Genomic DNA, 27,236 nt, shown 5'->3' with positions numbered 1-27,236 from the left:
TCGGTAAACAGACACACAGGCGGATGCACTGCATCACAGTTCCTGAACACACACATGCACACGCACTACAGCTGCTCTAACCTGGAAGCTAAGGAAGGGTTCTTTGAATATTTCGGGGTTGTGTTAGTGCGTGCATGTTTTGTGTATCACCTCTGCAGCTCTTTCCGTCTTCCTGCAGGACGTATCCTCGGGGGCAGGAGCAGAGGTAGCCTCCCTCTGTGTTCTTGCAGATGAAGTTACAAGGCTTAGGTGCCTGTATGCACTCATCCACATCTAAAGAGGGAGCAGAAAAAAAAAACAAAGAGTAAAACAAAAAGGCAGAAGAGTTTGGATGATGCTGCTAGCAACTCCATAATGGGGCATGTGGAGACCGGCAGATCTGGGTTGGGAGAACTTCAAAAACAGAGTTTCAGCTCTTCACTAGACAGCAGAAACAAGAACAAGAGGAAGGAACGAGTGTGTAAGGATTAAACAATCGGAGCGCGGGTCGTGCTTACCCACGCACTGTGTGCCAGAGATGTCGGTGGTGTATCCAGGTTTGCAGACGCAGTTGTAGGAGCCCAAAGTGTTGAGGCACCGACCATTCTTGCAAAGGTTTCCCATCACTCGACACTCATCAATGTCTGAAAGGAAACAGGAAAGGTTTACCCCACAGACGTTTATGAAGCTGCGATATGGGAGTAACGTGCAAAACTCTTGACTTTGGAATACCTCTGCCGTCAGTGGTGAACCCAGGTCCAAGTGGACACATCTTCTTGTACTGGGTGGTGGCAGGCAGGGGGCAGAGCTCACAGGTGGTTCCCCAGCCTCGGCCTCCGTCGCAGCAGCACTCCGACTTGGTCACCAGGTTCCTGTTGCTAGAACTCATCTGACACAGCGTGGTCAGAACTTCGGTGAAACAGAAGCCTTCGCGGTTATCTGAACAAGGAGAGAGGCAAAGAAGACGGAAACATGAGAGAGAGACCAGCAGAGCCTGTGGAAAGCAGACGATACCACCCAGACGGGACCTGACTTCACACGCCAGACGTAGATAGATAACCCACACGCCTCTATCGCTGCTGTCTGTGAGGAGGAAGATAGCTACACAGACATGAGTTTTTAAGTGTCCCTCTGGAGCTTTTCTCACCAAGCTTAACACGGTACAGCTGCCCAGACGTGCATATGCAGACAAGGCAGGAGAGCTTTTCCTTGTCTCTGTCTGGATAGAAGCAGACAGAGGAAAAAGGGCCCCACTTCCCACGAAGACAGCAAGGCCATTTCAAGAACACTCAATGATGCAACAAGTAAGAGCAGCGTCTCTGTCCGAGCATCGTCCAAACAATGAAGTGGAACGACAATGAAATTAAGACAACAAGGGTGAGCAAGGCGTGCACAGTGAATTAACAACTACTTACCGATACATTCTGTCTGTGTGGGGTTAGCGACGAATCCTTGGTCACATCTGCAGCGGTAGCTTCCAACCGTGTTCTCACAGCGGCCGTTCTTACAGATTCCTGGCTTGGCCGAACACTCGTTGAGGTCTAAGACAAAAACCACAACAAAAGGCAAAAATTATGTGTTGTGCTGTGTGTCGTCATGTTTAGTTAATTTAGTGTGCTGCTGAGATAAGATTTTTATTATTATTATTATTATTATTATTAGTTCTGGGGTAAAGCTGACACAACACACCGCATTGCCAAAGAAAGTCTTTAGTGTTCTTTCAATATGCTTGGATTAGATCAGACTTCCGTAAGTCTGATCTATCTCTTTTCTTCATGAGTCATCTCAAAAGCTATTGCTGCATTTACCATTGTTTTCCTTTCCCATTGGGAGAACTCACTGGCTCAGTTTTTGATGGCATTATTGCTGACATCAGCTATGTGTTCTCTTTTTTTCCCTAAAGGATTTACTTCTGGTGAATCACTTTATTCTTTGTTTATTCTACCTTTTCAAACCTATGGCTGTTTGAAAAGTTTAGGCCCGTTTAGGCTACTGAGCCTAAACTTTTGTGGTTCCACTCCACAGTGACGGCATGAATGCATAAAACTGGAATGAATTGGATAGATTAGGACTGAATTTAAATTTAGTTGAACAGTTCCAAAGAGACAGGATCATGTTAAAAACTGCATATGTTTTTTTTTTATCCATATCCAAAACTAGAAAATCATAACAATGTCAGTGAAAGCAGAGCAAGAGCCGCATAATGTTTACCCATGCATCCATCTCCATTGGGTGGCCGTGTGTATCCAGGTGAGCAGATGCACATGTATGTACCAATCAGGTTCTTGCAGGCCATTCCTCGGCTGGAACAGTCATCTATACCATCTTCACACTCGTTTTGGTCTGGAAAGTAAGACAACAAGCTTCAAGTCAGCAGAAGAAGCAGAGTTGTTTTTTTAGGAACTTTCTCAGTGGCCTTACTAAGACATTCAACATACTCCAACTCTGAGGTCTTCTGGATCAGCAGGCATGAAGTTGCAGATTTAACAATCTGTTTGAAGTTTTACTCTAAACAGTGATGTTACGATTGCTGATGGGCTCCTCCTGTTTCAGTGCTTCTCTACAAATACATCTGTTGCTATGGTACCTAAGATATTTTAGAGAGTGGACGTATAAACAGGGACTTGACTGGTTACAGTTGTCAGACTGTTTTAAGTTCATCCCAGACAGAGATTCACTGAAGATCTTGCTTAGATAACTAACAAGTTATGCAACTTTATAGGAGGGGGCCACTATGTCTGAGGGGCGCAGAAAGTTTCCGACCCACACTACACGACCTAGTACACAGACCACATATGAAAAAACAGTGAGACTGAGTGGAGGTACCTTTACACATCCTCTTGTCCTCGCGCAGGACGTAACCCGTGGGACATTTGCACTCGTAGGAGCCGACCACGTTAACACAGCGGAACGCACACAGCAGAGGATTCTGGGCACACTCATTGATGTCTAAGGAATCAAGAAAAAGTCAGTTGTCGAGACTGCAGGACAGAGGACAGACTTTCAGGCACGCTGGCTCTCATACCTTCACAGGTCATCATTGGCCCGGGCTCGAAGCCGTCATCGCACGCACACTCAAACCCGCCGACGACGTTAGCACATGTGCCGTTGCCGCACGGGTTTCCGATTTCGCACTCGTTTGCATCTGCATCGGAGGGAGTTGATTAGACCTTGGCTTACAGGAACGAGGGAATGAGACAAGTGAATAAGATCGGGGTTACATGCCGACACTGTGAAACCAAACAAACTTACCTTCGCATGTGACTCCGCTGATATCAAGGCTGTATCCCATTGGACATTCACAGCGGAAGGATCCGTCTGTGTTGATGCACTGACCGTTAATGCACGGATCGTTGAGGCATTCATCGATATCTGGAATCAAAATGAATAAATAAATCAGCACAACTTCAAGAAATATAGAGCAGATGAAACTTAACGTAGCTTTTGCTTAGATTATGGTCATAAACCTTTAGGACTATCATCTGGTCCCCGCTTATATCCCTCATTAGGACACAGAACACGATAAGCTTCTGCGAATAAGAAACAGGAAAAGTCACAAATTAAAGATAATATCTGTGCCAACATTTGTATGCTTTGCTAATTTTGTATGTGTGTCAGGAAGGATACTCACCCTCATCTTTCCTGGGGCAGATCTCACAGGGACTTCCCCATCCTTGGCCAGGCATAGAAGTGCAGCAGCACTCCGCCTTAGACGTGTTCAGAGCCTTCGGTGCCAGGCAGCGTCCGTTTTCAAACTTGGTGTAGCAGTAGCTCACACGGATATCTGAGGGTCAAAACCAACAGAGGAGAACAAATGAAGCAGGCAGAAAGGAAGACCACTGATTCAGATCTACAAAGTTCCGTAAAAAAGTTTAGGAAAACATTTGTTTCATAAATTTATGGGAGTTCGTTCCTATATGTAAAGCTATCTCATTCCACATCTGAAGTTTTAAGTATTAGAAGATAAAAACAACATATTGTGGCTCCATCAGGTCTTTGAACCAGTTAAATGCAGTTTGCACACATTATGTAGCTTATTATTATTATTATTTATTTTATAAATATGTCAGTGAAATATTTGTAACTTATGTGTGAAACAATAGAACGCTACACAGTGGCACAGTTGGTAGACCTGTTGCCTTGCAGCAAGAAGGTTCTGGGTTCGATTCCCGGCCTGGGTCTTTCTGAATGGAGTTTGCTGCATGTTCTCCCTGTGCATGCGTGGGTTTTCTCCGGGTACTCCGGTTTCCTCCCACAGTCCAAAAACAAGACTGTCAGGTTAATTGGCCTTTCCAAATTGTCCCTAGGTGTGAGTGTGTGTGTGCATGGTTGCTTGTCCTGTGTGTCTGTGTTGCCCTGTGACAGACTGGCGACCTGTCCAGGGTGAACCCTGCCCGGAACATTAGTTGGAGATGGGCACCAGCGACCCCACTGAGGGACAAGGGTGTAAAGAAAATGGATGGATGGATGTGTGAAACAGTAAGAGTGTGGTGACAAACCAGGAGGAGGAGGGGAGGCCACTGTTTTTCAGAGAATCTGTTAAACTTATGGGGAGGTGGCCCTTTTTTCCCCCCACAATCACTGAAACAAACAGAAAATCTCCATCTTATGAAGAAGCCACCTTCTTCATAAGCCCTCCAAAAACATAGTTTGTTTCAGATTCAAAGGCGATCTCTAAAACAAGAGGAGGCCGACAGGGAAAGAAAGCCAGTGAATTCACTGGTCCAGCTTTACTGTCGATTCTTCACTTCTTTGCGTCACTTCTTTTTTTATTTTTCCAACAACTACTACCCGTGAGCAATTTGTACAGGTAAATGCAACATTTTTATTTTTAAAACACTGCATTGGTTGGATCAATGCAAACTTCTCAGAATGAAAATTCTTTGGAAGAAGGTCAAAAGTGAGCTGGAAAACTTTTCCTGGATAGAGCCAATGGATGAGCTAGTGCTGCCATCAACCAGGCCGTACTTTAACTAAAACAGATTGAATTTTATTTCAAGTTGAATTGAACTGGATGTATTTAGCAGAACAATTGCAGATCTTGATATAAGTGCTCGTTGCCCAAGCGGCAAAGTCTTAAGAGCATCCTCACAAAAACAGAAAAATCTTTATCTGCTAACAAATCATCCATCCATCCATTTTTTTTCACCCTTGTCCCTCAGTGGGGTCGGGAGGGTTGCTGGTGCCTATTTTCAGCTAACGTTCCGGGCAAGAGGTGGGGTTCACCCTGGACAGGTCGCCAGTCTGTCGCAGGGCAACACAGAGACACACAGGACAAGCAACCATGCACACACACACTCACACCTAGGGGCAATTTGGAAAGGCCAATTAACCTAACAGTCATGTTTTTGGATTGTGGGAGGAAACCGGAGTACCCGGAGAAAACCCACGCATGCACAGGGAGAACATGCAAACTCCATGCAGAAAGACCGGGGCTCGGACCCAGAACCTTCGTGCTGCAAGGCAACAGCTCTACCAACTGCGCCACTGTGCAGCCGACTGACAAATCAGTAATAACAAAATAGAGTTTTTTTGTATGGCTCACCACTAAACAGCGCCCCCACTGGTGATGTGGTTGACCAAAGTCAGAGTCACAGCTTCTGATTGGTAAAATGCTTTTTCATTGTCAAAATCCTGAGGAGGTTATTTTCCACTTCATAACGCTCTAGATTAATATTTTTAATATTTTATTGTAACTCAACAAAAAAACTTTTTTGAGACTTCTTGGTCTCACCCAGTGCCCCATTTCAGCAAGAACTTCAACTGGATCCAAATCGGACCATGTGGCTTGACTGAATTGTACTGAATTGGATCTGACCTGAACAGAATTTGGACTGAACTGAATTCTACACGACTGGATATGACACAGATGGATAAAGTGCTTTGAGGTGACATTTGTTATCAATTACCGCTCTATAAATAAACTGAGCAGAGTTTAATTCGGAAAACTTCTGTTAGGTCTTAGGAACATGGTAATAGTCATGCTGCGGGGACCAAACAGAAGGCCATTGTTTAACTGTGTACAAGCAACATCCAACTGCAGCCCTAATGATAATGGTCTTGTTTTTCTCATAACATGTGTATTAAAAGAAGCTGGTGTTTTTCTCAGCAAATCAAATATGTTTTCATTTTTTCCCCCCTCAAGAACATAAACTGTATAATTCTCTGCACAGAGTTGTGTGTTTTTCTTTTTCCTCTTTGACTAAGCAGCGTCTTTCTTGTAATGAGAAGCACATGGCAGTGCCCTCCTGCAATCTCTGGCCTTCACTGCACTCAGCACAAATAAGCTTTCTTCACACTCACACACACACACACACACACGCACACACACAAACGCACACACACACCTGGCTCAGAGGCAAAAACCACATACATGAACACCTGGTGCTGTGAGAAAAATGTTCAATAGTGTCATGTTTCTTTTCGCCATAGCCGTGATTTTTTAGCCGTTCCTTCGGGGAGACTGATGGTGCTTTATGACGATGTGGCGAGCAAAAATGTCGACAAGACATATTTTTATTTTTATTTTTTAATCAGAAGCAAGAACAACCTCTTAAAAAACTCAAAATGAGATTTTGAAATAAACGCAAACTTGGAAAAGAGCAGAAGGTCTCATAGTGATTGGTGACAACTGATGTGGAAAACCTTCACTAGTAGTAAATCAAAACATATTTAACACAATCAGTAAAAGTTGAGCACATACCGGTTTGTTTGACATCAGAGATTGTGACGTTCTACCTAGTTTTCGTTTTTACAAACTGAATATATAGAGATGTATAACAGTGAGGATGACTGACTCTTAAAAATAAAATCTGAGGAAATTCTTCTTTGGAGAAGAAAATAGTTTTGAGCATGCCACTTGAAATGTCAACATTTTAGTTTTTCCCTAGTCTAACGATGCAGAGATTGACGGATTTACACAAAATAAAATCACAATAATATTTCATGCACAGCTGTGGCTCAAGTTCATTGAAATGGAGCTAACCCCACTAGAACACTGGTTCAGGAAAAACATTAAAAAAAAGACATCAGAATATTAAGTATATGACATAAAACCTACCATAAACTTTATAAATCTCTGTGATCTTAGCAAATGCCTCCCTGTTATTAACAGAAACACATTTTCTCTGACAGCCAGACTTGGGCTTAAAATTTTAGCACTTTCTAAAACTGAAGAGCGAAGTGGAACGCAAGCTGTAAACTGATGAAGTCATCACTTCAGTGTTTGGAGAGGGAACTCCCTTATAGAGAACTCAGCACAACCCCACCCAGCCTAAGAGCGCACACCAAGTATGTGTGAAGGCACACACACACACGCACACGCACACACACGCACACACACACGCACACACACGCGCACACACGCACACACACACACGCATGCATGCAAGTGAGGAAATGGAAAACTGATCTGCTCAGAGCCACCCTTGGTCTCGTCGAGGCTGAGGCAGCAGAACCAGCTGGAAAAGAGTAAGCTGTCATGAAACAGCCAGAAAACTTTACTTCATCTCTCTGCTGAGAGCTTCCCAACCTTCTCCCATGAAGCAGATGCATGCAGCAGCGTCACAGTTTCTCTTTTCATCCACCCACCACTTGCGCTCACCTAAGCATCGGCGTCCCGACGCAGAGAGCTGGAAACCCTTGGTGCACTCGCAGGTGAAGCTTCCCTCGGAGTTGGTGCATTTCCCAAATGTGCAGATCTCAGGAGACTGGACGCACTCATCAATGTCTGACGAAGGATTAGGAATGTCATCAGCCACAGTGCTCAGAAATTAAAACTTTGAAAGCACATTTGGGATTACATTTATTTAGGAATGATTCGATTTCACAAACATTTGTAGGATTGAAATGGACAAAATCAACAGCTAAATATATATATATATATATATATATATATATATATATATATATATATATATATATATATATATTGATATTATTTTATTCTTCTATTGTTTTCTTTCTGTCTTTTCATTCTTTCATTTATTTTCTCCATACTGGCAATTTTATTTGCATTTTGTCACTTTTTAACTGTTTTGCTGAGATCTTGTTTATTTGCAATGCGATTGTAATACCCTCACCTATTTCCCTCCAACAAAATGGTATTTGTTTGCAGATTTAGTCAAAAAAAGTTACATAAACAATGAAATGCTTAAAAAAAACTTTAATCTGTATAAAAAAACCAAGCAGACCATCCAACATCAAAACCATGTTTAGGGACACAATATTAAAGACTTAAATGCTTTCAAAATTCATACAACCCATCTCTAATTTTTTCTCACAAAGCCTTATTTTTATGTATTTTCAGTGATACATTTATTAAATCTGCTTAATAAATGCATGATTTTAAAGGCACACACTGCTTTGTTTCCATACGGAAATTAATTTAGTAACATTTGAAGAAGTAAGAATAAGAACATTTTAAAAGGTTATGTAACATGTATAGTTAGGCATGATTTATTATCATTTCATAAAGTTATGGAGGTATTTCTATAGCTTCTTTACGTATTTATTGATTACAGTGATTTCAGCTGTGTGTATATGACAAATGTGAAAACAGATTAATATCTGAAATAAATAGGGAAATTGGTCTAAGATCAGATTTGTTCATGTGAAAATTATCGCTTTGCGTGTGTGTGTGCGTGTGTGTGGGGGTGTGCGTGAGTGTGTGTGTGTGTGCGTGCATGTATGTGTGCAGTGTGTGTGCAGCAGACTCCTGCTCTTATTTGTGTTCAATGTCCCTGTAGCTTCCTGTACCTTCACATGTTTCCTCGTGGAGATAGTAGCCAGGCGGGCAAATACACCTATAGGTGCCGTCCATATTAAGACAAGTTCCTGCCCCACAAGTGCCGGGATTCACTGCACATTCATTGATGTCTGGAAAAAACAAGACATTTCAAAGAGAAATAAGTAAAACTAACGAAAGCTGCGTTTAGAAAAAGGTAAAGGTTATTACCTGTGCAGAGTCTGCCGTCTGATGTGATCTCGTAGCCGTCGTTGCACACACAAAAGAAGCTTCCCACCGAGTTCAAGCACTGCCCGTTTCGACACAAGCCCCTCTGCGTGGAGCACTCATCGATGTCTGATCGAAACACAGGGACGGGTCAGAGAATGCACAGACTCTGAGCTTTTTTGTTACCCTCGCTGAAGTGATCGGCAGCGCCCACCTATGCAGTCGCCGTTGTGCGAGTTCTGGAAGCCGACGTAGCACAGGCAGTTGTAGGAGCCCACCGTGTTCTTACAGGTCCCGTTGCCACAGGGCTGCCTCTCGCACTCGTCCACGTCTGAAAAGGTTTAATCGCAAACAACATTTAGGTTTCTCACTTAAATGAAGACAAAACCTGAACAACAAGCGCAAAGAGGAAAAAACTAAATAATAGAAAATAGAAGGACGTACCGACACACATCGACCGATCCGGAGTTGTTTTGTAGCCGTTGGGGCAGAGGCAGCGGTAGCTTCCCAGCGTGTCGATGCACTGACCAGGATTACATATGCCGGGGTTCTCCACACACTCGTTACGATCTGAAGACAGTGGAAGACAATTAACACTGGGTTAAACTGAGGGGCGCTTTTGAAAAAAAAAAAAATCTAATAAAAAAAAAGGAATAAATCAGCTTTCATTTTTTTATCGTCAGTATTATGTAATAAACCCTGAAATAAATTCAGCCTTTATTACATTACTATATTCTGACCCATGAAGAACATTTATTTTATTTTACAAAGATAATGAGAGCTTACATGAATGGCATCCTTAATAAATCCTGTGAAATAAATCTAAACTTATTAATGTTTTTAAGTGTGTTGAGTACTTTTTGAATAGTAATCCATGACTTCCTGTTTCTCAGGGCAGTTAGCCACTCTTCAAAATGGACAGGGTAAGAGAACACACTATCTGAGAAATGTTAGATTTATATTTATCTTTAGAAAATAGCAGTGAAAAAACACTTAAAGGTATCCATATATATAACCAGAACAACATTCAAGGTTATAATTATGCAAATTTGCTAAAACTCACATAAGATTTTTTACACAAAGACATTTTTACAATTGATGCTGATAAATGTGACAAAAAAGAAACGGAAGAGGAATACAAAGTTAATTAAAATCAATTAAAAGACCAGGTTTTAATAAGAGTTGTTTTTTTTTCTCTACACAAATTAAAATTATTGGAATGATTGCAACATAAATACATGACAAACACGCTGCAAATCTGTTGGAAGGCATTCCGACCCCGAGAGCTTTTTATCACGAGTCTGTTTTGTTCTTGGGAACTGCATGAAAAGCAGGAAGCAAAACAGGATGTTGATTTAACATTTCCTTATCGCCCTGACAGCAACATGTTTCAGATATGCTGCAGCACGTGTTCAACAGCTCAACACATGCTTCGCATTCTCTCCTCGCTAGTAGAACACCATGAAAAAACTCCTGTTCGGCCCCAAATGTCGCCGAGCTCCCTCCGCTGCTTTAACTCTGGCTTATCGCATGAAGGAAAATAAAGTTCAACAACTTTCTCATAAGTGACAAAGTTGATATTTGTTAAAAAATATTTGTTGATGTCTCACTGAGGAAATATATTTTTTGGCTCTTTCGGCTGAGGGAGCAGGAGGAAAGGAGCAAAGAGAGGCATGTTCTGCTGTTCCTGGGGTTAAATATCGCTGTCACAATGCTCTGATTTGATGTCGGATAAAAATAACATTTCAATCGTGAGCGGGACAAACGCGGTTTGTCAGAAGGTTAAAGCCTCAGCTGTATCTAGAGCGTGCATTCATCGTCTCCGACCTTTGTCTTATTCCTGGGCAGAGCTTCAAACTACAGACATGGAGAGGAGGCTCTCGTTCTTGCTTTTTGTTGGTGAAGCGGTTCTTCATATACGCTCGAGCGAATCACAGCCGAGTGTGAAGCAGATGAGTCAGTTCTTTCAAGTCTGAGGGCACAATCAGAAAACGGGCCGCTCCCTCTGGGTCAGCAGGCTGCCTCCGCTTAGAGTGGAAGAGATTAGATATCCTGGTGTCTCGCTCTCAACCTCCCTCCAATCAGAGCTCACCTTTCCTCACAAATGTCTTACTTTGCCAATCCCAATAATTGACCATTTAGCTCCTTCTCATTCCATTTAATGCATAAGTACTATTGTACACCAGCTTATTTCCTAGAATATTTGCACATTTTAGCCTTTAGCTCCATGTATAATTTAATTTGTATGTTATTTTCTGAAGATTTCACAATGCAACCGGTTTCCTGTCTGTGGTTCTGATCCGTGTACGGACCAGTTGATGGACTCAGCCCCCTGCTTAGAGTGAATGTTTAGGTTAGTCATGTAACCGCATGACCTTGACTTAAAAGTAGAATGAAAACATCTTTTTTACTCTTGTTCTTAAAGTGGGTCCATAGTGACACAAGTTTGAAATGTCCCATGGCAAATAGCTGCTGTAAAAGTCTGATATTTACCCGCCGAATCGGCAAAAGTGCAAACATTTGAAGCAGGTTATCTAAATTTCATGTTGTAATTCAAGATGCTCTGACACAGTGGTCATCAAAATACTTTCTAACTCAAAGAGGTACTGAGCATCAAGCCTTTTTCTCGTAGCAGAGTCTGAAATTCTAGCATCACAGGAACCCAGTTGACGGTTTTAGTGTGGCGTCCACTCCTTACCCAGACACTGTCCGGTGGGGGTGAAGCGGTATCCGGCTTTACATTCGCAGCGGTAACTTCCAGGCATGTTCAAGCAGTCTGCGTTCTGCTGGCACACGGGTCCGTTCTGGCACTCGTCAATATCTGGCGTCCGTAAAGACAGCACGTTCGCACACATTAGACTTTAGTCGACCTGAATTAGTCAGTCTCCTTTGTCTGAACAGAATTTCTAAGAATGTCTTCGATCACAACGTGTGAGTGTGGCCATCACCTTCACAAATCAGCAGCTTGTCGTTGTAGATAAAGCCAACGGGACACTCGCACCTGAAGCTGCCTATCATGTTGATACACACTCCGTTCTCACACACGCCTGGGATTTCCCGGCACTCGTCGATATCTACGGAACGACAACAACGCAGAGGATAATTTTAAAACGTTGTTTTCCACAAACAAGCAGTAGGATTGTAAAATCTTACCGATAACCCGTCCGGTAGTGATGTCGATGTAATAGCCTGGCCTCTCACTGCCGCAGAGGATGGCAAACTCATCTGAGTGTACATAAATGATGAATTAACTAGGGAAAGATGATGTTTACACCAAAGGAACAGAATCTGGCATCAGAGCTCACCGGTGCTGGGCACAGGGCACTGTTCGCACGGCCTATTCCAAGCACGGCCGATGTTGTAGGAGCAGCAGCACATCTTTTTCGTCATGTTGAAGGTCAGCTCTCCGTCGCAGGTCCTGTTGTCTGAGTAAAAGTTCCTGTAGCAGTAGCTCTTCCTCATGTCTTTGTGCGTATGCGGAGAAATAAAAACAGCCAAACATGAGTTTGGCACCAAAGGTCCGAGACGTTTTTCCTGCTCCTGTGAAGCATTCGGACTCACCCATGCAGTTGTGGCCGCCGTTGACCTGCATGTAGTCAGTGGGACAGATGCAGGTGTAGTTGCCGATGGTGTTGTAGCACTGGCCGGGGCCGCAGATTCCCGGCTGTTCGCACTCGTTGATATCTTCATCCGGAAACAGAGAGGGAATGTTATTGTCTGGTTTACGCTTGTGGAAACACATAAATAATAACCTATAAATATTTCCATTACTTATTTGTTGATATTAGCAGCAGAAAGTCTGATGTAGGTTGCAAAAAAGTTTCCGAGATTATTTCGATTTAAGTTTTAAAGAACATGGAATTTGATTTTGCTTAGAGACAGATTTTGAGTTTGATACATTAAAAGAACAGAAAAAGAAATCTTACTTTTTTAGTGCTTCACCAGTGCAAAGAGGATATTTTTGTAAAATAAATTTAGCAGCAAGGGACAAATAGAACTATATATTTTGCAGCAAATTTTCGAAGTTTTCCAATAAACTGAATTAAATTTGGTCTCTACCTCTTCTGGATGCATAAATTGTATGGGAACACGATTTAAATACACAATTCCCAAACAACTAGTTTGAACAAAATTTTTATAAGCGCATTCACTGGATGGTTACAAAAAAACTAGCATTTTTTTGTCCTTAGATTTATAAAAAAAATGCTTATGTGGGAAAATATTTAGAAGCAACCAAACAGGAGGAAATAAAAATCTTCAAATCCTACAAAACTAGGAAGGAAACGTCTGAAATGACGTCCAGGTGGCGTTAAAGTCTTCATATTAACTCATTAACCTGGTGGCTCTTTGGAGTAAGACTTTAGAATCTATTTACATTTAAAATTTAATCCGGACATACACACAAAATCCCAGTTTTGTAAATGTGATGTCATTTCCTTTAAGGTAAAAGTGGAGAAACTACCTGCCAACAACGCTAACAATTCAAACTGAATATGACTGGATGTTAATCATAGTCACTAACATCCCTGCATCAACATTACTGCTGTCATTTTACTTGCAGGAAAACAAAAGAGACGATATTTCTTTTGTTTTTTACTTAAGAATGAACGGATGTAGTGTCCTCATTCGCTCTTAATGGTCAAGCAAGCAAACACGCGCACATAAAAATATCACCAGCCGCACGATTGTCCTACCCAAAGGCTCCTCCTTTTCCCTCTGGTCCTATTACTGTTTTCTAAACACCCTTTTTATTTATATTTTCCCCTCGATCTTCCATTCCTCCCATTTTCTATCATCTTTGGCCTGTCTTTCAGAAAGCGAGTCCACCTCCCTGAAGAGAGCGCTGACCACATCAGAATCTCGCCCCTCCTCTGAAAGCTATGAACTCAGCTGCTTCGTCCTCCTGGCCGAGCGTCGCAGACAGGAACCAGAACAGAGACATTCCGGGATAGACTCAGGAGCTACAGTCCAATATTTTTATTTTCTTGTTTACTCTCCATAATGGCCTCAGTTTTCTCACGAAAGCATCCTAGAACAATTAATTGAGAGGGATAGGTTCCCTGTTTGTGTTCCCTGTGAGGGTGTGTACATGCGTAATACCTTCGCAGACTCTGGTTTCAAGGTTCAGGGCAAACCCTCTTGGGCATTCGCACTGGAAACTACCAAACGTGTTGATGCACCGTCCTCCCTGGCACAGGCCAGGAAGTTCTTGACACTCATTGATGTCTGCAGAGGAGGAAAAAAAACAACAATAAGATATTCAGTGGCTCCGTGTTTGGCTGTGGGCTTGTAGATAAATGACAGCATGTCTTTGTCTGACCTTCCAAGATGACAGTGACAGGGTTTGGCCTGAATCCTTCTCCTCCAGGACACAGTATCTTGTATTCCGCTGTAACATGTAATACCAAATCACAATAAACATCAGCCACACAACAACCAAACACCAGTAAAGCCTGCTGCATTCCAGGATCTGCCGGGAACAGTTGCCTGAAACTAGGTCACATAAAAGATGCTCTTTTTTTTTTTTTTCTAATCAGACGTCTGGGATCTGCCAGTGGATATCGGAGTCTGGTGGACTGGACACGACTGCGACTTCTCAGAGATAACTGTCTGTTCTTGTCCCAGCAGCCGACGTATCCTCAAGCTGAACGGGATGAGTCATTGCCTGCATTGTTTTGAACCATCTGGTGGTAATTTCCATGTTAGCAGGACAAAGCTGTCTCATCTTTACCAGCAGCAACAATTACAGCGCAGCTTCATCGCACGGCATGAAAACAGCTATAACTGAGGAGAAATTTACATTTGTGTTAAACTAACAAAACAACAAAAAAAAAAAAAACTGAAGCCATAATTTATCTTTATCTTTTTTTAATTTCTCTACCTTTTCGAAATCTTATAGAAAAATTATGATACAACTTTGACCCAACTCTTAAATGAAATATAAATACATGACTCCATAGTGGGAGTGTTTTTTGTGTTATTCCTCTTCCAGATCCCTCTTTCTTTTCTCTTTAAGTCCATGTAGCAAAGTGTGGACTCACTTGAATTTCCAGCTGGGCATAATTCACATGGACTCCCCCAGCCGTGGCCTTCGGAGCAGCAGCACGACGCCTTAGAAACCCCAACGCCAATCTCATTGGAGCAGTCCAAACTCTCGGATGCATCTCCACGGAAACGCACATCCCGGTAGCAGCTTCCGGTACGAATGTCTGTCCACACAAACGCATATGGGGATTTTTCTGGATTTTGCTCCTAGCTCTAATCTGACAATAAACATCACTGATTGGTTGAGGCGTTGATGCGTCGAGTCTCACCTACGCAGCCCGCCCGAGTGGGGTTCAGCTGAAAGTCGGGTGGGCAATTACAGATGTAGCTTCCAGGGATATTGACACACATTCCACTCAGACAAATAGCTGGATCTGCACATTCATTGATGTCTGAGAGAAAAACAAAAAGAAGCTGATGAAATTCCCCATTTCCTCAGCTCAGTTGTGGTTCCCTTCTCGATGTGTCTTGCCTGTGCAGTTGCCTCCACTCCTGTCCAGCTCATATCCAAGGTTGCACTGACATCTGAAAAGTCCTGGGATATTTTGGCAGCGTCCATTGACACAGATGTCATCTAAGCTACATTCGTCTATGTCTGTGGGAAAGAAACGGAGAGAGAAATGGACTCAGCAGTTTACTCGAGGTTAATTCATACCCTTTAAAAGCTTCAGGTTGTGCCACTTATTTCATATCTTTGATGCTGGTTTACTGAAAAAATGAGTGAAATTGATGGAAAGTGAGGATTTAATTTTATTAGACATACAAGTACTGACATGTTGGCATGGTGTATGTGTTGCATTTGATGCACTCCCCGTATGTATGTGTGTTGAAATCAACAGTGTGGGATTCACAGTGTTCTGCTGCATCGTGACCAGGTACTTCACTTTTCAATGAAATCAATCTTTTTTTCCCATTATTTCGTTTTCTTAAACTTCGTAGATCAACTTACTAATTTCAAAACTCTTTGGGTACCAACAAGAAAGCCAGGCTATGCTAAATATTAGCCAACGTAATTCAGAAACAGGTCATCCTGTCAGACTCGCTCTTATTTTAAAGCATTAAACATAAATGAAATCTCTGATTGATCGTTATTGGTCATTACTCTGAAATTTGAGTCACAAACTAGTCTGTTTTGTAGCACTGAAGCACTACATCAATGTATAACTTTCTATTAAATAGTGTGTGAGAGCAATGTGAAGATTTTCAGAAGCCTGAAAAAATACTGTCAATATTAAAACATTAGAAGAAAAAAACAAATAGAAAATATACTTTTGACTTTTATGAGACTTTTGCATTGTTTTAGACTGCAGATCCAACTTGAAATTCAGCAAAAAAAAAAAAAAAAGTTAACAGAGATTGAAGTTTGATACCAGTTACTCCTTTGGCACTTTACATGATAGACAAATTACTAAAAGTGAGAAAACATCTTTCACAGTTTATCAATAAGTTATGACACTTAACTTTTCAGTGATCAAAGCGATCATTTCTCAGCACTAACTGGAACGCTGGAACACCAAATCATCACCCATATTTCAAAACATAACGAGGCAAGTTTCACTTGTGTCATTCCCAAATAAACAACTGAAGCCACTTTAATGCTAAGCACATTGCAAACTTCCTGCATCCAAACCTCTGCTTTATGAGTCACATTTGAAAGCCCCGTTCTCGTTGGGCTGTCTGTTTCTCTAAACGGGAAAACAAACAGCCGTTCGCAGGAGCGAATGCAGGACGTTTTTAACACTTGCAACAAAATACGGCCAGAAATTCAGAGGTTCTGGAACCAGAACGTCCATATTTAATGACGCCTTACCCCCGCAGGCCTTCCCGTCCGGAGTGGTGATGAATCCCATGTCACACTCGCAGCGGAAACCTCCGGGGAGATTCAGACAGTGGCCGTTTTCACACAGGTTGCCGTTGTCCGCACACTCGTCGCTGTCTGCAGAGGTGAGCAGACGGACTTTATCGCAATTGGGCATTAAAAAAACAACAACAAAAAAAAACAAATGTGATGGAGCTTGTGTTTTTGGTTTGCTTGTGTGACCTGAGCAGTGGAATCCATCTCCTGAGAAGCCTTCCTTGCACGCGCAGCGGTACGAGCCCATGGTGTTGAGGCAGTCGGCGTTGTTGCTGCACATGTGTGTCCCATTTGAACACTCATCCAGATCTAACGCAAAACACAGAATAACAATGAAAAATCCTCATATTTTCAGCATTTCCTTTAATATTGTCTGTGATGCTTTTCATTCTATCCCAATTATATTGGTAAATCACAAAAAAAAACACAAAAATGTCTAGTGTTTCCTTGTTGAAGTAAAAATACCAAATGAGAAGATCAGTTTAATTAGCAAATGCTCCATCCTGCATGCACACATAGGATGGAGCATTTGCATGTGCAGAACCACATCAAAAAGATTATTTTATGAACATATGAACATTAATCTCATTTGGTTAATTTATCTTAGGTTTTTTAAAATTGGTTTTCATTTGCATTTGAACAACTGTGGAGAAGTGGGCCATAAATGAAATTTCGAGCTTTACTGACCTTTATCTGGGAAGAAAACAGAAGGATCACAGTGAAGATTATTTCTAATCTTTTCCCACATACTGTAGTTAATAAACAGCTACATCCGTTTAAAAACTCAAATTCAGATTTTACATAGATTTCATACAGACATATTGACACATTCCAAATGATTATTTCTGTTAATCTTGAGGATTATGACTTACAGCTAACAGAAACCCACCACTCAAACTACTGTTGAGTTTTGAGTTTAATCAGATTTTTTGTGGTACTTTGATTTGTCAAGATACACCTGCAAAAATAAGATATTTTTAAAAAGTACTATATCCACACCTCTGCCTATTTCATTCAATTACCTGTGCACTTGAGGCCACTGCCAATCCAACCTGGCGCACAGTTGCATTTGAAGCTGCCCGCTGTGTTGGTGCAGGACGCGTGCCGGTCGCAGTTGTGGGCTCCAATCTCGCATTCGTTGATATCTGACGAGAAATTAAAAAAAATCCAAGTAAAAAAAGAAAAAAAAAACAGGCTCTGATGGTCCGCTGATTTGGGTCTGCTTTGTTTTTACGCTGGGATTTTTTGGCACGGTGACCAGAGTTGATGCTTGGCTTGCACTGCATAAAGAGACAGGCGACAGATCTAAATGTTCCCGGCTCGCTAGTTTGGTCTGATGAGAGCTGCATTTCAGGCCACAAAGACATTGTGGCGTTCTCTTGATCTCCGATACTAACAGCCATCCTATGAGGATTTAATGAGCTGGAAATTGATTGTCGAAGCGTGTCAAGAGAGAAATAAAGAAATACATGTGTAGGAACAGCGTCCCGAGGCATCAGTCTGTCTGCTTGCTCTGAACTGGTATTACTGAGGGCATGAGGATTTTTCGCTTTACTTATAAACTCTGCGCTGCTTAAATGACTTTTTATAACGTTGATGTTCTTTTTTTCCCCTCAACATTCCAGATGTTCTGCATAGAAACAGCATTTTTCCGAGGCACAATTTCTTTGAAGGTGCATATTTAAAGACGTTCGTTTCAATGAGGAACCTTCACTTGATGTGTGGGAGCCCTGGATTCTAATAAACAAGTGACAGTAAATAACGGGAACAATTACTTTCTACTATTATTAAATTGCGCCCTTCCTATAAAGCTCTGAACATCCTGTAGAGTAGAGCTAATAAAGACCTCGCTGCAGCAGCTGGTGGGGATATAATGACCAGAGTGCGTAACTCTTGCCTCTCGGGGAACTCTCGGAGGAATACCTAAATACCACGGTGGGGGTAACAAAAAGGTTCTATTTACGGCCACAACACAACAATAACGACTTCTAATCTGAGCCCCAAACGACCTTGTGAAACTCGAGCCGACACAATACCTGGCCTTGAGAAAAAAGGAAGCAGCGCGACTGCGTGTCCCACGCATATCAAAAGCGAGCCGGGCTGTGAACCCAGTCAAGATGTTGGTGCTTTAGCAGCCAGAGAGACACGTTGCCCTCTCCGCGTGTCGGCCTCTGAGAAGGTAGTAATTCAAAAACACTGTCAATTAAAGATTGTGGCGCTTCTGGTTTACATTCTTCCTGAGGACAGGGTACGGTATATTTACACTACATTTGATCGTGGAGTTAATATGAGGGCTGGCAGCAAGCGAATCTCCCTGGATTACAGATGGAATTAATGATCGTTTCCCCACCGAGGCTTTGATGACAGAGAGAGCGCAGGAGCGGACGCAGCAGACGCACGAGAGGAAAAAGCAAAGTGCAACTAAGAAACTGAAGCATGTGAACAGTGCGTCAACAGTTGCAGAGACGGCGTTGCAGAAATTAAGTTTAACTGGTATAATGTCTGACAGATGAAATAAAGGCACGGAAAAGGATAGTGGAAAATTATACATCTGCCTACCTTCTCGACTGGCTGCCACCCAGCTTGTATTCCTGCCTAATTATGTTTCTGTTTGCTCTCTTTTTCCCGCTTCGCCTGGATGACTGAGGTTTACATATTTCGGCGTGCTGACAAATGGATGTCTCTTCTCTCACCTTAATCCTCTGCCAAAGTGGAATTAGCAATATATGTCACTCCTTAAGAAGGAAGCCAAAACATGCAGTGAGCGCCCTGAGTAATATTTGTACACAAACTTAATATTTTTCAACGTTACAAACACAAACGTCAATTTATTTGACTAGATTTCAGCCAGAAGACTAAAAAAAAGGTCTTAGTTACGGAATAGAAGGTGAATGACGCAATTATCAACATGTTTCTTTTTCCTAATTTAAAAATCACCAAAATGTGGCAAACATTTGTACATATTGAGCTCAAAACTTATAGAAGCAGAGCACCGTCTGAAACATGTTATTAAACTGCAAATGAGACCTTGTGTGACATCTGGATATTGTTTTATAAGATAACCCTACTTCATATTTTTCTCCCTGACCTGTCTATGTTTGTTGGTCTTCAAGATGCTGTTTGTCCACTGACGTTCTCCTTCACACAACACCTGGATTTATAATGAGATTGAATTACACACAGGAGAACTCGATTTACTAATTAGGTTAAGTCAGAATGTAACTGGTGAATTAGATCGACGTATCGGAGTAGATACCCCGAACCATTTCTGCACCACTACCACTATCGCACCTTCTTTTACCCCTCCAATGAAACACATATGTAAACGACAGAAATAAACCTCAAACCTGAGGTTAATATGATGGCCAAGAAAGCTGCCTCAGGTCTCAATTAATATTTTTCTCCAAAATAAATCTAAATCCTTTATTTGATAACATAATGGTCCAATTTATAGCAGAATAGACAATAAAAGTATGCACAGGGCCTGCCATTTGTTCAACAAGCTGATTCACAACAATGGGTTTCCATCAGGCCATCCAATCATCTGCTATGTTTGGTTTTTAAAGGAAGAGGGAAAAAAAAAACAAGTTACTATCAATGAGGTTTAAATCTGGAGCCTGCCTTTCAGTGTATTAAATGCAGTGGATACAGATGTTTGCTAAGTTTGAAACTCATGCCTTTTAGCCCACAAACGTTAGGAGAAACATAACCATCAAGCTAAAGTTTGATGTCTCTGCCATGGAGCAAAACAGGGGACAGCTTTAACCACAAGCTGGGCCAAATCTGGGTCTGCAATAACCTTTCCACATATCAATGTGCCGGTAGGAGGCATGTTCCACAAAGAGTAGCAGATTTTGTCAAATTGTCCGTCAGACATCTTGCCTCGCTGAGAGGAATTAGAGCTGTAATTCTCCAGTCTGTGGATGAAATTCCAAACGGGTGATTCAGACCCAAACGCTCTGCTGCGACACCGGCTTTCTGAGCACAAGGAGAATTCTATATGGACGTTTTAATGGGATTAGAAACGAGCCAGAGTGTGTATGTGTGTGTGTGTGTGTGTGTCCGTGTTTGGAAGCGCTCGTCATTGAGAGTGAGTGGGGCACGCCGCGTCCAACTTCTGACAAACGTGTTTATTTGTGTCTTAAGTGAGACCTGCTGCTGCTGCTACCTCATTGACTCATTTTGAAGACAAAGCCAGATAAAAATCACTGACCAAACTCACAACTAGCTTTTAATCGCAAACTAAGTGGTGTTATAAATCAGACCTAATTCTCATTGGACGGTAAGTAGCTCCAAACTAGCAAACTATCGAAGCAGCCGGACGGACTTTGTATTTATGTGTTCTGGAGCCGTTACAGGTGATTACGTGCCGGTGAGGCGTTCCAACAATGGCGTAATGTTTAACCGGCCTTAATGAAAGACCAACACAGGAATAAACAAAGGTGCAATGTGATGCATGCATCTGATGCAAGATAGTGACCTCACTGCTCCTGCTGCTGCTACAGAGGGCGCCTGAATGCGTTAACCCGTGTGTGTTTATCTGCATGTTTCTCATCAAGTCGGACAGAAGCTTTCGGAGGGGAATTGGTGACGTTGGCGGCACTTCTGCTAGCTCTCCGAACGTCCCTGCCCCGTCTTTCCTAGGTTCTTTCCTTCCCGCAGGGTGACAGACAAACACAATGCTCGTGATTACAGCTGGAATATGCAAGTTTTCTAAAAAAATAAAATAAAAATAAAAAATAATAATAAATATTTATTTATATATATATATATATATATATATATATATATATATATATATATATATATATATATATATATATATATATATATATATATATATATATATATATATATGTATGTATATGTATATGTGTGTGTTGTGTGCAAGAGACAGATAAACAGTGAAAAAAAATCAAGCTGCTCTGCCTTCTTCCAGTGCTCCCAGAGTCAGGGTGAGGATCTTAGCGCTGTCAATAACCTTTGTGTATCCGCTGCTCACACCCTCCCCATTGCGCTCTGCTACGCTACAGCGTCTTCCCATCAGCCATGAATGCTCAGCCTAGTTAATATGGACAAAGACTTTTCCTGGAAAGGAAAGTTGTTTTTCCGTCGTTAGCACATTAACAATAAACGAGGTTGATTGACAGCGCTTAGCCCTTTCTCCCGGCTCTTATTGGTTGTTTTGATGGGCACCAGTGTATTTCTGCAGACCACAAAAACAGATCAGGGAAGAGTTGGAGGAGTTTGATTTTTTCACAGATCATTGTCTAGTCTCATGTCATTGTGACACGGCATGGTGATATTTTTAACAAACATGCAAAAATCTTCTTCTTTTTTTTTTTTGAAAAGTTACACACCCCAACTTTAACAAGCAGCAGACCTCCGCTCACACGCAAAAACATCCTTTTCACTGCCATCCGGGATTTTCCGGCGGCAGGGTGTGGAGTCCCACACACTCACACTCACCTGTGCAACCCGTGGTCCCCTTGCGGACAGAGTATCCCCGGTCACAGTGACAAATGAACGACCCCTTAGTGTTCTCGCAGTTTCCGCTCAAGCAGATGTTGGGGTTCAGCTCGCACTCGTCCACATCTAGATGGAGACGGGAAGGAAAATTGCAGGAAAGCAGTCAAGAGCGGAACTTTGCTTAAAGAGACCTGCAATAAAGAGAAGGTTTATGATGATTAATAAAAGTTTTTGTGACTATAAAGGTTGTTTGTTTTGAAAAACCCAGCTGCGTGTCTGCGCAGATACACGCCTTTTTATGAGGGGTGTCAAGCTTTTGTTTCTCATGGAGGGAAGCCAGATGTCTAAATGTCACACATTCCTCCCTCCTTGGTCAAAATAACACAACGCACACTAGCCCATAAATCAACAACAACAATAACAACAACAATAACAACAACAAAAGACTCCCTGCACTGAGAGGCACACATTCACAGAAATGAGTCATTAAAACTCATTCTCATGACTCATACTTTGGATACCCTTTGGTTTGGATCATTACGTTGTCTCAGTAAATCCCAAAGAATCCAAACTTCCTGGATTTAATAAGGTCAGAGCTGCAGCGTTCACGCGCTCACCCAGGCAGGTCTTCATATCCTCCGACGACATGAACCCGTCGAAGCACAGGCACTGGAACGTCCCTGGGGTGTTGGTGCACTGGCCCCCATCGCAGACCTCAGGGCTCTCCTCGCACTCGTCGATATCTGAAGATTGAAGGAGGATTAAAATCAAAGCTGCAACACAGACCTTTACGGTGCGCACACCGGTGTGTATTTAGTCGGGTCAATCCAGGAAAGAGCATGCGCCATAAATTAAACACGACACCGAAACATTGCTCTCAAATTACCACTGCAAAGCCTTGAATTCTGTTGGAAATTAAAGGAGTGAGAGCAAACAGCATATGCAACCTGCAGCTATGTTCAGAGATGAGCCAGCTTTGAAGCCAGAAAGAGATAATAGTGAGGGGACAGCATCTTTCGTTGCCTAAAGACATTTCAAAGTAGGAAACAAAAGAAGATGTTTTTTTCTTAGATCCATGGTTTACATTTTGAGTGCAGGTTTCCCACAACCATGTAGCGACATAATCACTACAGCATAGCTTGCTATTACTACTCTTACCACTGACACTCTCAGAAATGTAAAAGAACTTCTGTACCTTTGTAAAACAAAGAATAATTTGAAGCGTCGAGCATGCCGGTGAGAATCAATCAGCTTCTTATCTTGTCTCGAGATTAGAAGTAGAAAGTAGGAATAAATATGCAAATTATATTATATTGTAGTCCGTAAGTAAAAAAAAGATCAACTTTCTTATACATAGCAAAACAAAATACACCTGCTTACCAGTGCAGGTTCTTAGATCAGGCATGAGAGCGTAGCCGCTGTTGCAGCTGCACTCATAGCTGCCCTCCGAGTTTGTGCAGAAAGACTCGCAGCCGCCGTTCTCGATGGTGCACTCATCAATGTCTGAACAGCAGAAAAAAACAAGACGAGTAGAAAAAAAAGGTTTAATAAATCAACAAAGCAGAAAGATTCTGTCATCACAAGTGAACCAGTCGCATATTTTACCACGTACCAACGCAGTCCAGCCTGTCCTCGCTGGATTTGTAGCCTGTGTTGCATGTGCACTGGTAGCGGCCGATCATGTTGACACACTGGCCGTTCCTGCACAGCCTGTCACTCAACTCACATTCATTTATATCTGCAAAAGAAGAAAGCCTCGATGAAAACTGGGCAAATTTAAAATGTCAGTGGCTGTTTAAGTCTTGCTGGGATTTGCAGGGTACTTTTATGTCAAAGGGACATTTCAGAGTTGTCAAATCTAATCATGATTTTAAAGCACAGAGCAATGTTGTACCAAAACATGTCTGTAATTATTTCTGAATTTTGCTGATGTCAGTATGACCACATTTCATATCAGAAAACTAGACGACCAAGCTTGAAAATACTTAACATATTTATGAAAACCAAACAGTAATTAAAAGTAAATCCTGTAAAACAGTGAAAAGTAATTAAAAATATATATTTATTTTAGATGTGAATATATTTAAATTTAAAATAATTTGCAAAAAAAAGCATTTTATCTTCCTAAAGTATATTACTAAAATTGGGTTTTCTTCGATTTGACAAGATCCAACTTGAATATTATCGTTCACACTGATGCACCATCAGTGCATCTGTCCAATAGAAGTCACACACATTAGCAGGTGTTGCAAGGCTCAGTGAGGCCACACACACGCACGCACACACACACACACACACACACACACACACACGCAGACAGACACCCAGCCAGATGATCCAACGCTCCTCTTTCCCTCTCTGTTCCGACAGTCCCGATCGGTAACTTCCTACATTTTGATCACCGTCCTCAGGACATTACACAGCCTAACAAAAATCCCTAAACAGGGGAGAGAAAAAAAGGAAAAAAGAGTAAGTTGATGTTACTGCTCACCTAAACACGCTGAACCATCGGGGGCGATCTCGTGTCCTTCGGGGCAGATGCACTGGAAGCTGCCCTCGTTGTTGACACATTCACCTCCACGGCACAGGAGAGGGTTCCTCTCACACTCATCAATGTCTGGCAGCAGAGAAACACACAACGCCGGCAAGATAACAGACATGTCAGACCTTTGGCTCTGACATGTCTGTTTCACAACTCCAAAATTTCTAATAATATTAACTGGGTTGAACATGTCGGATTAGCTTTAGGGACGCTTGTTGCGTCCACAGCAAGGAAGTATTTACCGTTTGCATGTTTTGTCTACCTAACTAACCCCATAGATGATTATAATACTACACTTATTACTTCCCTTTCCAAATGCCAACATTGCCACAAAAATAAAGCTTCTATCTTGCTGTTTCTGATAAGAAAACTCTGCAATTCATGAGAATAACAAAAATGTGCCATCGATGACCTGAAAAGAAAAGCAGCATGCAAAGTATTGCCAAGCCATGAAGGGGGCCGGCTGCTTTGCTCCATGTTGAGGTCCAGTACTTTGGATTGTCTTCTAATAATTATAAATCTGGACCACCCTTATGGCTCTTTGTGGAGATACAACTTGGGAAGCCTAAACTGGGGCTTTTCCAAACACAAATCATGTGGAAGAATGATTTTACCTCCCATTTTGCTCCAACATGTATGTAATATGTGAGTAAAGCAGTACAAGGTTATATCACCCAACCCAAAAGTGGGCTGCTCCACGTTTGGCATAAGAGCTTATAAGCACCTCATCAGGAATTTATGAACCTAAAGGGAGATGTCTGGTGCTGGCTCTGTGGTGCAGGTCCTCCCTGTAGCTGAAGACTATTACAAGCTGTAATAGCTCCCTGCTTTCACATCCTGCCGCTTTAACCGCGTTAAAAAAGATCACTCCTGCTCTCAAACGAAACGACCTTTCATAAACGAGGCATTTCTGCACACTGCTCAATCGATTTACCAGCAGCAGCAGAGCTGATCTGACGTACGCTTATTAAATCGAGTCATCGCTCACCCATGCAGTTTTTCATCATCATGAAGCCACTCTCGTAGCCCTCGAAGCATTCGCACTCAAAATCTCCCGGTGTGTTAACACATCTGCCCTGACCACAAAGGTCCGGGGATATCCGGCACTCGTCAATGTCTGCAGGGGGGAAAAAAAGGAAAAAAAAAAAAAAAGAAGTACATTTTAGATTCTGTCAAACAAACTGAAAACAAGTTATTCACTTCATTTATTTCAATCACTTGTCAAAAAATTAGAAACATAACATCTGTTCCTATAAACTCACTGCTTCTGTAAAGTTAGGAGCATGAAATTGACTAAACCCAGATTCCTCAATTTGTCGCCCAAGTGAACCCATCTCCACTGCTCCAGAGAGCTGTGGCGGGCGGCATGCTTTCATCTGGTTCTGGAAATCGGTTCTAACGAGCTATTGGGCTGATGTGAAAGCCAAATGAAGTTTGGAGGTTTATGGCCTTTTCACTCTGCAGATAGTCAGTGACTTCTGCACTGTGCGGACCTCGGCGACTTCCACACTGGGATTTTTCCATGACTAAAGCGAGCGAGAAAGTTTCATGACTGGACTCATTGCACAAGAACTATTACGTACTACACTGGACGTACTACCGATTACCTCAGACACTGTTTGTTGACGCGGTCGGCGGTCTGAGTGTTGGAGTTTCTACACCTGTGGCCATAAAACTGAGTGGAACAACAGAATTCAGTGATTTGGAGGGAAGACGCCATAGATTTGGTAACATAGTGTATATAAACACTTCTAAAGTGGCTACTATTTGTAGCTTTAATACCCCGTAGGAGTCAGTTTATGCCATTACCATTGATCTACTTCTTCTAGCTTATATTTTTATATGAAACTATCGAATAGTTTGGAAAAACAAGCTCCTGTAAAATTTTAGGAACGTGTACAAGAAGAAAAACCGGCTTCTGCATTGGAGACGAATTCCTATTTTGTTAAAAAATAGACCAACACAAAAGGCCAATGCAGGTCGTTTGCGTGCCGAGCTAATGGATCATAAAAGTTCGAATTAGCTGAAAAGAGACTGCTTCAGGAACAGAACACCGTAAAGTCAAGTTAAGCAAAGATAAGGTGGCTCCTCTCTCAGATTCCTCCCCGGTCTAAAAGCTTTGACCTTCTCGATGTTAAGCCGCATTATGAAACACTTTACACTGAGAAACCAGGCTGGAGTCTCACTCACCTGAGATAAGGCATCCCAAGTATCATTTAATCACTCAGAGCCTTTAAAATAGCTCAGAATCCATAAACTGTAATGCCATTTAAACCTCAAGTGGTGTGAGTACATTTCAGTTCAGCAGAAACGCAGTTAACCAGACAGCGTGGGACCAGCTCCAGCATATCCCCAGCAGCCAGGTTCCCATTAGACTGAATGAGCTGAGTGTA

The 27,236-nt window shown here is 42.0% G+C and overlaps 1 protein-coding gene across 2 annotated transcripts in view; it reads right to left on the bottom strand.

The window, feature by feature from the left end:
• fbn1 (fibrillin 1) overlaps positions 1-27,236 on the bottom strand; it is a 67,433-nt gene that overhangs the window by 5,910 nt on the left and 34,287 nt on the right. For both annotated transcript variants that reach the window (XM_008404597.3, XM_081605070.1), the window contains 34 exons: positions 25,832-25,960; positions 24,793-24,918; positions 23,914-24,039; positions 23,682-23,804; positions 22,919-23,044; positions 22,302-22,427; positions 17,855-17,977; positions 17,019-17,141; positions 16,788-16,913; positions 15,450-15,572; positions 15,247-15,369; positions 14,974-15,141; positions 14,253-14,321; positions 14,033-14,158; positions 12,494-12,616; positions 12,238-12,396; positions 12,086-12,157; positions 11,881-12,006; positions 11,631-11,753; positions 9,377-9,502; positions 9,147-9,263; positions 8,936-9,061; positions 8,737-8,856; positions 7,583-7,708; positions 3,611-3,763; positions 3,447-3,509; positions 3,232-3,351; positions 3,005-3,124; positions 2,806-2,928; positions 2,191-2,322; positions 1,395-1,520; positions 712-918; positions 498-623; positions 151-273 (listed from right to left, as the gene is read on the bottom strand). In XM_008404597.3, coding sequence (XP_008402819.1) covers positions 151-273; positions 498-623; positions 712-918; positions 1,395-1,520; positions 2,191-2,322; positions 2,806-2,928; positions 3,005-3,124; positions 3,232-3,351; positions 3,447-3,509; positions 3,611-3,763; positions 7,583-7,708; positions 8,737-8,856; positions 8,936-9,061; positions 9,147-9,263; positions 9,377-9,502; positions 11,631-11,753; positions 11,881-12,006; positions 12,086-12,157; positions 12,238-12,396; positions 12,494-12,616; positions 14,033-14,158; positions 14,253-14,321; positions 14,974-15,141; positions 15,247-15,369; positions 15,450-15,572; positions 16,788-16,913; positions 17,019-17,141; positions 17,855-17,977; positions 22,302-22,427; positions 22,919-23,044; positions 23,682-23,804; positions 23,914-24,039; positions 24,793-24,918; positions 25,832-25,960 — 4,248 coding nt within the window. The remainder of the gene's footprint in view (positions 1-150; positions 274-497; positions 624-711; positions 919-1,394; positions 1,521-2,190; positions 2,323-2,805; positions 2,929-3,004; positions 3,125-3,231; positions 3,352-3,446; positions 3,510-3,610; positions 3,764-7,582; positions 7,709-8,736; positions 8,857-8,935; positions 9,062-9,146; positions 9,264-9,376; positions 9,503-11,630; positions 11,754-11,880; positions 12,007-12,085; positions 12,158-12,237; positions 12,397-12,493; positions 12,617-14,032; positions 14,159-14,252; positions 14,322-14,973; positions 15,142-15,246; positions 15,370-15,449; positions 15,573-16,787; positions 16,914-17,018; positions 17,142-17,854; positions 17,978-22,301; positions 22,428-22,918; positions 23,045-23,681; positions 23,805-23,913; positions 24,040-24,792; positions 24,919-25,831; positions 25,961-27,236) is intronic.

The sequence above is a fragment of the Poecilia reticulata genome, chromosome 3 (genome assembly GCF_904066995.2).
Source record: "Poecilia reticulata chromosome 3, P_reticulata-male-v2, whole genome shotgun sequence".
Classification (NCBI taxonomy): Eukaryota; Metazoa; Chordata; class Actinopteri; order Cyprinodontiformes; family Poeciliidae; genus Poecilia; species Poecilia reticulata.
This window is presented reverse-complemented; position numbering and strand designations above follow the sequence as displayed.